At 37.3% G+C, this 9,514-nt stretch overlaps 1 protein-coding gene across 1 annotated transcript; it reads right to left on the bottom strand.

Annotated features, from left to right (window-relative positions):
• Positions 1–72: 72 nt before the first annotated feature.
• LOC123879828 (protein will die slowly) lies at positions 73–9,030 on the bottom strand. The gene is made up of 6 exons (XM_045927722.1): positions 9,013–9,030; positions 5,876–6,020; positions 5,069–5,171; positions 3,922–4,153; positions 1,255–1,452; positions 73–705 (listed from the first exon to the last, which is right to left on the bottom strand). Exons 1-5 carry the CDS (start codon positions 9,028–9,030, stop codon positions 1,264–1,266), a joined length of 687 nt encoding a protein of 228 aa, XP_045783678.1. The 3' UTR covers positions 73–705; positions 1,255–1,263.
• Between the last annotated feature and the right edge of the window lie 484 nt (positions 9,031–9,514).

The following is a 9,514-nucleotide window of genomic DNA, read 5'->3' as shown; positions in this document are numbered from 1 at the left end:
AGAGTTTATTCTATATCATTTTGATTGGGTAAATAAAATACTCTTTAGGAATGTACAAGAAAACAACAATAATAACTACTAAATTTTTAATTGCATCCAACAAGTTATTCTTAAGCTTTTTTAATTCTTTAGGATCCTTATAACTTAATATAAACTAAAAACAAAAAGGCAACACACTTTCTCCACCTTTCATTTGCACGCCAGTTACAAAAATATCTAAGGGCCATAACAGACCCGATGCTTTCAGCATCAGCGATCGGCGATTCACTTGCTTTTCGCAGTTTGCTCAACTCCGCGCACATACAATCTCCAGTCGCAGCGATCAAGTCGATTTCATTTATACAGCGATCGAAAGCAGAAAATCATCAAAACGCGATGCAGCATCGAAACAATCGCTGAATCGCGCGATTTTAATGCAGCGATTGAACCCAGAAAGTCGTCATGAAGTCATGAAATCGCCGTTGCTAAAAGCATCGCGTCTGCTATGGCCCTAATATAGTAATAACAAAGAAAGGAAAAAATCACACATTCAAAGGTTGATTGATTAAGTGTATCTTTAGATATGAAATAACATTTCGTCTGACTGTCTGTTACACTAAGTAAACCTTAAGTAAAACTATGTATTCACAAAGCCAAAGGCCAAGGCTCTCAATATGGAGCCAATTTTTTTTTTTTTTTGTAAAACGCTGTCTGTGCGTGTGTTTCCTGGAACAAAGGAAAATAATATACTTAAATGTATTCTTTTCATTTTTTTTCGTAAAGTAAAAATTTAGAAACACCTTGCCAATGAATACAGGTCAACTAACAATGTACAAATTAAAATGTAAGGTAAAACTGCTTTAAAAATTATTTAAAGTTAATTCATACAATCGCGTATCATTGAGTAACACCCCTAGAAGGCGACTTAGCACTTCCTTCCCATACAACCATTGATCTATATTACTATAGATGACAGGTCACAAATAAAATGTTGTCGCTCAAGTGACCACATTTACACACATCTGTACAAGGTGTATCTGTGAAATAGCTCTTTTTAATTTTCATGGTGACCATTTTTAATTTTTTATTATTTGTTCTTACACCGGCAATACACGTTATGAGAAAATTTCAACGCTCTACTTATTACGGTTCACGAGATACAGCCTACTGACCGACGGACGGACTGACAACGCAGGCTTAGTAATAGTAGTGACCTAAATCCACGCGGACAACGTCGCGGGCAACAGCTAGTAACAGATAAATATACAAACCTACCAATCAGTATTACGTGTCACTCTTCCAGAGCTTTATGGTCTTGTCGTTTTCGAGCGCCGCGGACGCGATGATGTTCTCGGTGGGGTGGCACGCCGTGCACAGCACTGTGTCGGTGTGGCCGGACAGCCGCTGTACTATCTCTTTCGACTGCAGGTTCCATATGTACACCAGGTTGTCCTCTGAGCCCGATACTATCCACTGTTGAATAAAGTACAATTTGTATCACATGAAAATATATAGCTGGATATTAAAGTAAATGGAGCTCAAGAAATCAGAAGACAAATCACAAAGGAAAATTATATCTTTGTGATGCGGCACGTTATTTTAAGGTAAACGCTCAGCTGTATACCTCAATTATGACTTGATTGTGGGTTGGAACATTTTTCGTAAAATATTTATGTGAAATTAACACACAAAAATTGTGACCAACTGGAGTACTTTGGAAGTGGGTAAATATGGCAACTTCCAATAAAGGGGACTTACTCAATGGAATGTATTATGCATACAATCTGAGACAGGACTCGCCATGTATTTTGCTTTATGTGCCAACTATCATATCAATAGACGCGTAATATCAGTTTAAAATTATATTAAAATATTGTTATAGACTACAGGCCCATGTTCAAAAATGGATGGGTCATATGACCCACCAGGTGACGTATACAGGACGATATAAGAGCATAAAATAATAAGATTCAGCACTATGCCGTCACTTGTAAGCTGTCCAACAGAATGCTGGTGAGAATTCAAAAGTGCAGGTAGAGTGAGTACATTTTGGTCATATTTTTTTGTACGGCATTTTTACCATCGATAGATCCATGAAAAATAATAAGAAAGCGCGCAGTGGCGTAAAAAAATGGTGCGCCACAAAGTCAGTAAATTTTTTGATTTTCTGATAATTTCCAGGATAAATTTGGTCATTTAATTCTGTACGGCATTAGTTTCATACTGTTTCAATACAGCCTCTAATCCATTATTCCGCAACGCCGTACAAAAATCATGCGACAAGGGGAAAAAATTGAGGGTAGCAACCCCCTCTCTTTCCGTGGTCCAGGGGGTGATTTGAAAAAGTACGGCTTTGGTTCCAAAACATTATCTAGCACTCAAAAGTACTATTAAAAATAATGCCGTCAAAAAATTAGTGTTCATTTGAATGTGTATCAATAATTATCTTAATTTCATGGTATACTTGATTTTTAAAGCTGTAAAATCATTTGACTCTGTACGGCAACTTTTTTTTTAACATGATAGTGTAAAATACTATTGTTATATAGTATTGCCGTTCAAAAGAAACTGTTCTAAAAAAATTATAGAGAAATACAAAAACTGAAATTTTTCAAATTATTGCAAAAGTTTAAATATTCATAAATTTATAAAATATAGCAATTATCTACGCTTTTCCCTTGTTTTAAATAGTATTAAGATAAATAAATTAGAAAAAAATTATGCCGTACATTTTAATGCAGACCATATCTTTTAGGCTGATGAAAATGACGCTACCATTTTAAGGGTGTAGTACTTTATGGCCATCTGATACTGTACGGCATTAACATATTTTTGAAGAGAACAATTGATAATATAATAAAATCACTATGCCGTCTAACTGAAGTGAACGGGTGTGTATATAATATTCACATCCCCTACAAACCTTTGGACCTACGAAAATGTACGGCATGTAAAAAAATATTATCTATGCATAAAACACTTTCAAAATAAATTAATTTTATGTTGTTTCAAATCATCCCCCGGACCACGGAAAGAGAGGGGGTTGCTACCCTCAATTTTTTCCCCTTGTCGCATGATTTTTGTACGGCGTTGCGGAATAATGGATTAGAGGCTGTATTGAAACAGTATGAAACTAATGCCGTACAGAATTAAATGACCAAATTTATCCTGGAAATTATCAGAAAATCAAAAAATTTACTGACTTTGTGGCGCACCATTTTTTTACGGCACTGCGCGCTTTCTTATTATTTTTCATGGATCTATCGATGGTAAAAATGCCGTACAAAAATATATGACCAAAATGTACTCACTCTACCTGCACTTTTGAATTCTCACCAGCACTCTGTTGGACAGCTTACAAGTGACGGCATAGTGCTGAATCTTATTATTTTATGCTCTTATATCGTCCTGTATACGTCACCTGGTGGTTCATATGACCCATCCATTTTTGAACATGGGCCTGTAGTCTATTAGGTTTTGTAATGACGATTCACAATACAGGTCACTCAACTATAGCATCAAAAAGTGAAGATAGTAATTATGTTAGAAAATGTATAAAAATAAAAATTATTATAAGTGTTATTCTCAGCTTGCAGCTAACCACTTATGGTAAATGGGCTCTTAGGTCGAGATCTATAGAGCGCACTTTGACTTTGTTCAGAATTAAGACACAGTTAAAACCGCGCCATGCCGCTGGTATAAATCTGTCTCGTTTTAACTGAAACTTAAGTCTACGCAAAGTCAAAGTGTGCTCTATAGATTTCAACCTTAGAGTAAGTCTGCACTGCGAATTTTCACTGCGCGATTTTTCCCGCCGAATTATGTGAAATACTTGTATGAACCGTATTCGAAAGAATTCTGCGGGAAAATCGCACTGTGAATTTTCGTAGTGCAGGCTTACCTTTAATCTCATAAGAAATTAAATACTTTTGATAATATTACCTTTCCACCAGTGACGCTGAAGTTGGCGAAAATGCAATACTTTTCGTTCTTATGCCCTGTGTACGTCTTGAGACATTTGCCTCTACTGTAGTCCCAGAGCTTCAACGTGTTGTCCAGAGTAGCAGCGAGGATGTACTTGCCATTGGGAGAGAACTTTACAAAGGACACCGGTGGGTTGTCGTCGTCTATGAGTGTTTTTAGGCACTGTCCGGAGGCTGTGTCCCAGATTCGACTAAAATAGACACAAGTGTAAATTAAAAATTTATAATACCCCTGAGAAGTGAAGGTTACAGTAACTAGAAAAGAGCTGATAACTTTCAAACTTCTGAACCGATCTTCTTGGATTATAGCTAAGAACACTCTCGATCAAGCCACCTTTCAAACAAAAAAAAAACTAAATTAAAATCGGTTCATTAGTTTAGGAGCTACGATGCCACAGACAGATACACAGATACACACGTCAAACTTATAAGACCCCTCTTTTTGGGTCAGGGGTTAAAAACAAAAATATTTGAAGTTATTCATCTATGTGGCCAATCAAAAGAATTACTGAGATAATTATGTAGCATCAAATTTGGCAATCAGGAAAAATAGATGTAATTCAAATGCCATTCATCTGTCCATTCATTTATTTTACTTTTGGCTGCACAAGCTACTGCTTGGTTAAGCTAAGTTTGCACCTCGCGTCGATTACGTCACACTGACGTTCAGGTACGGTGTGCGAACCGTACCGACGCGATAAGACGACCGCGGGGAGGTGAATGGGTAAGTGGGGAAGGCGCCGCATTCCGGCGAGGTGCAAACTTAGCGCGACCGAGTTGTAGCGATGACCTAATGCGTTTCCGATTTAATTTCTTCAAAGAATCAACTTAACTATATAATTTAAATAATTGGCAGTCAGTGGGAATTGCTGACAGGAGTGTTAACTGAAATTAATTTTAGGTTCGAAAATTTAAATTTCATAATTTGTAAACTACACCAACTAACAGTTTAGATTTCGCGTCTATCGGCACTTCGAGGGCTATTAACATAAGCATGTGTGTGACGCGACCCCAAAGTTTTTACCCATCCCAAAACTACCCAATGCACCTAAAGAAATTTTCACTTCAATAAAAAAAAACAATTTATTAATGGTTTAACAACTCACCATAGACCATCATAACTTGAGGATACAATGAGGCTTCCGTCTCTGTTGAAATGCACCGCTGATACTGGATCTGAGTGTGCTGGTAACGTTTTCAAACATTTACCTGCAACCAATACATTTGAAACTTAGTTTTGATCTACCTGTTTGGGATGAATTATCAAAAAAAAAAAATGAAACTGATGATAGTTAAGGCCTCAATTTCTCATAAAATGATGACACAGGTCACAAGTCACAGGCAAAATGTGTAACCATAACCAACTCCCTTAGGCAATATTCCCACTAAATTTTAATGGGGGTTTCAAGGGGTGGATCAACAAACTCCTGTAAGACCGACAATGCATCCACAGTTCCTCTGTTGTTGCAATTGCTCATGGTCGGCGGTAATTTCTTGACATCAGGTGACCTGCCTGCTTGATTGCCCACTATTTTTATCACAAAAAGGTATTAATATGGGGCTTAGAGCCTCCATAGCTCAACGGTTGAGGAGCGGACTGAATTCCGAAAGGTCGGCGTTTCAAACCCCATCTGTTGCACTATTGTCGTACCCATCCTGGCACAAGCTTTACGCTAATTGGATCGGAAAGGGGAGTATTAGTCATGATTAGCATGGTTAATATTCTTTTTTTTTCAAAAAAGAAAAAGAAAGAATATGCATTGTGTGCTTTGGGTACCACTCTACAAAACTGGCAATATTAACGGCGTAGAAGTACAAACTGAAAGCATGAATGCATAAGTGCAGATAAAAAATGCTTTGTTTCAATGCCATTTTTCATTTTTTAATATTAGTATATTTAAGATATTATTTACCTGTTCGTACATCCCATATTCGAACGCTTTCATCAAAACTTCCAGATACTATAAGATTACTCTGTGGGTTGAAATTGCAACAAAACACATAGTTACTGTGACCTTTCAGCGTCTTCAAACATTTGCCAGAACTTAACTCCCAGACCTAGAAATAAAAGTTTTTTTTAATGCAACATTGACTTGCGCTTGATGACAATTATGGCTAATGAAAGCAATGATGAGGTCTAAATTGGAGCCTAGAAGATGCCTATTCACTCTGCCTTAAAGTTACCTAAGTTATTACGTGGCAGCAAACACGGACACTTGTTCCAGACCTTAGTGGTTTGTATCAGAAATGTTGAACAATTCGTGAAAATATGTACATGGAATAATAAACCTCTTTTTTTTATTCAATGACTAGCTGACGCCCGCGAATTTGTCCGCGTGGATTTAGGTTTTTCGAAATCCTGTGGGAACTCTTTGGTTTTCCGGGATAAAAAGTAGCCTATGTGCTAATCCAGGATATTATCCATCTCCATTCCGAATTTCAGCCAAATCCGTCCAGTGGTTTTTGCGTGAAGGAGTAACAAACATACACACACACACACACACATACAAACTTTCGCCTTTATAATATTAGTGTGATATGTTAGCCCTTGATTGCTAACTTAGCTAGTAGCTATAGCCACAGAACAGATTTTATTTTAACCAACAATTACAGTACAAAATATTGACATCAATATTTGATTGTTAGTAATGTTTAGGCTCGCAGGAGGTGGATGGAAGAAAACTAGTCGGCGATAATATCCTTATAATAATTATATTCAAAGTTACATTTAAATGAAAAGACTAAAAACTAGTGCTTATCTCTAAGGATGAGAATATTCTAACTTAATATTACGATTCCCACATCGCGCGGGTTCTGGTATTACGCCGCGTCAGCTATACGGGTCGTATTCGTACGAGGGAATGGGAATGCATGTTGCGCTGGCTCACTATGTATCAGCCGCTGGCTTCGCCTGCGTAACACCTCCCCCATCAGATCGGCGCTTATGGAACACCTTGGCTGTGAATTGCGCCGGGAGGTCATCGGATGAAGAACTCTGAATTTCGGCTGTGCTTCTTATCTGCAATGTCTTCGTGCGCTGTATTTTACGATAAACTATGATGATTATACTCAGTCCGCAGGTTCCAACCAATATGGTGTATATGGGTATGGTTGTGTGGTAAATACTTCCGTGGTCCGAACTCGGAGGTAAAGTGATAGGTGTTTGAGATGAAACCTTTGCACTTGCATGATGTAGGTGATCCAGTTTTGTGGACTTCAATTCATAATGCGGAGATGGTCTTGAGTCATAGGGTTCTTCTTTAGGTAAATCCATAACTTGAATTGCTTGGCCTTTTATGCGATCGTTTCTATTGAGAATCATAAACTCTGGCGTTTTCAAAAAGCAATTTTGTGGAATTACTGCTAAGTAGCTGCCTCGAAGTGTCCGGTACAGGTCGTGGCCACACGATAGGTGAACTTTCGTGGGCAGCGGAAAACTCATTGTATAGTGACGTTCGTCAAGTTGCTCGAACGCTGGTTTTTCCAAAGTTACTTTCACTGGATGGCAAAACCTGCTTCTATTTTGGGCGGTTATAAGTTGTTGGATACAATCTGGTTGATTTGAAGGTTCACGCTGTAAGCTTCTAATATCGGCACATAGATAACCCTTGCTGGTCTTCGGGCATTCAGCCTCTATGTACCTGTACTCGTTCAAGCTTATTGCCAGGAATGGATGATAAGGAATTAGGATCTCATGATTCTTGTTGGGTACAATGGATAATTTATACATATCATATACTTGGGTTAGAATTATAGGAAATTTATAAACTATGAATATTTCGTTTCTTACATAATACGAACCTAATCCTATTATATCATAATACTCTCTATCATCTAAAGATATAATTTTACCAGTACCATAAAGACTGGTTAACCTACTAACTAAATATTTAATTGTACTTAAGCTTATAACTGAATGATGTGCAACCGAAACCTTGATAAAACCTAATACATTTTGTAATTTCACAACTTCTTGAGAAATTGAATCTACATTGTCACTAAGAATGAGAAGAACTTGTGCTAAATGTGCATATTTTATTAAATCAGAATCTCTTTCTGAATTGCTCTGACTTATTCGACTTACTAAGGCTGTTAATCGATTTTGATTTTCTACAATACTATCTACGACCTTTGCATACTGCGTCATCCAGTCTTTGGATATACTAACATGACTATTATATTCGGCCACTAATTTATTGTCATTTTCTTCCAATGATTTTATAATGCTATCATAATGTAAGGCATCAGTATAATCGAGGTTACCAGTAATACTTTTAACGACAGATCCGAGACCATCTATGAGTCCTCTTTTTACTCGAGTTGTTTCGAAACTCTGAAGCTGCTCAAGCACACTCAGGAGTTTTTTCTTTAAATAGTTTAAATGAGATTCAAATAAGTTCTTTGTTTTATTATTTAAATCAGGAGTGACGCTATCTAGTTTGAATATATACAGGCAATCCTAAACTGTTTAGAAGAAAAACAGTACGGTGTCGGACTGCTCCTAGATATGACTAAAGCATACGACAAAGTTTCACACAAACTACTATTAAAAAAAATATACGACTCAGGTATACGGGGAAATGCTCACCGATGGCTGGAATCCTACTTGAAAGACAGACAACAATTTGTACAAGTGCAATATCGCGATGAACGGACTAACATATTAAGCGACTTTGAATCGAACGTACGCGTTACGAACTGGTCTATACCACAAGGAAGTGTCCTCGGATGTATTCTTTTTTTGGTATACATCAACGACCTACCTAACATAATAAACCCACACTCGCGATGCATTATGTTTGCGGATGACGTGTCAGTCCTATCCATGTGCGCGAATGTGACAGATTGTGAAAATTTCATCTTGGAAAACCTAGCAAACATTCAAAATTACTTATCACACAATAATCTCGAAATAAATCTAAATAAAACTAAACTCATACAATTTAAACCGCACCAGAAATATCCACTAAACCTCAAATTACTTGCAAATAACATTAAAATTCAAGAAGTTAGTGACTTTACTCTTCTCGGCCTCACTATTGATACTCACCTGGACTGGAAGTGCCATGTTCACAACCTAAGCGTAAAGCTTTCGCGATTTGTGTATGCTCTCAGCGTACTGAAAGCAAATACAAATTACGAAACTGCACTTTCCGCCTACTACGCATACGCATATTCGTGGATCCGATATGGTATAATCCTCTGGGGGGAAAGCACCAATGCAGAGGATATCTTCATCCTGCAAAAAAAATGTATCCGCATCCTTGTCAACATAAAACCACGCGATAGCTGTAGACCGCACTTTCTAAACAAAAAAATCCTGACAGTACCTTCAATCTATATAATGGAGGCGGCTTTATTTGTTAGGAAGCATTACAATTTATACAAAACTGTGGAGAACACAAAGAAACACGAAAGAAGTGCACGTTTGCAAAACAAACTAGCATACCCTACTTACAAGCTTAAAATCTCCTGCCGCGGCCCACTATACAGAACTACTAACATTTATAATAAAATCCCAAAATACATAACAGATGAAAATAACGATACGA

This window comes from Maniola jurtina, chromosome W, assembly GCF_905333055.1.
Source record: "Maniola jurtina chromosome W, ilManJurt1.1, whole genome shotgun sequence".
Classification (NCBI taxonomy): domain Eukaryota; kingdom Metazoa; phylum Arthropoda; class Insecta; order Lepidoptera; family Nymphalidae; genus Maniola; species Maniola jurtina.
This window is presented reverse-complemented; position numbering and strand designations above follow the sequence as displayed.

Excerpts from the sequence above, each read along its gene's own strand:
- LOC123879828 (XM_045927722.1), bottom strand. Across the intron at positions 4,154-5,068 it reads TCAAGTTATGATGGTCTATG|TCGAATCTGGGACACAGCCT; the intron begins GTGAGTTGTTAA and ends TGTCTATTTTAG. Across the intron at positions 1,453-3,921 it reads TCAGCGTCACTGGTGGAAAG|TGGATAGTATCGGGCTCAGA; the intron begins GTAATATTATCA and ends TTTATTCAACAG.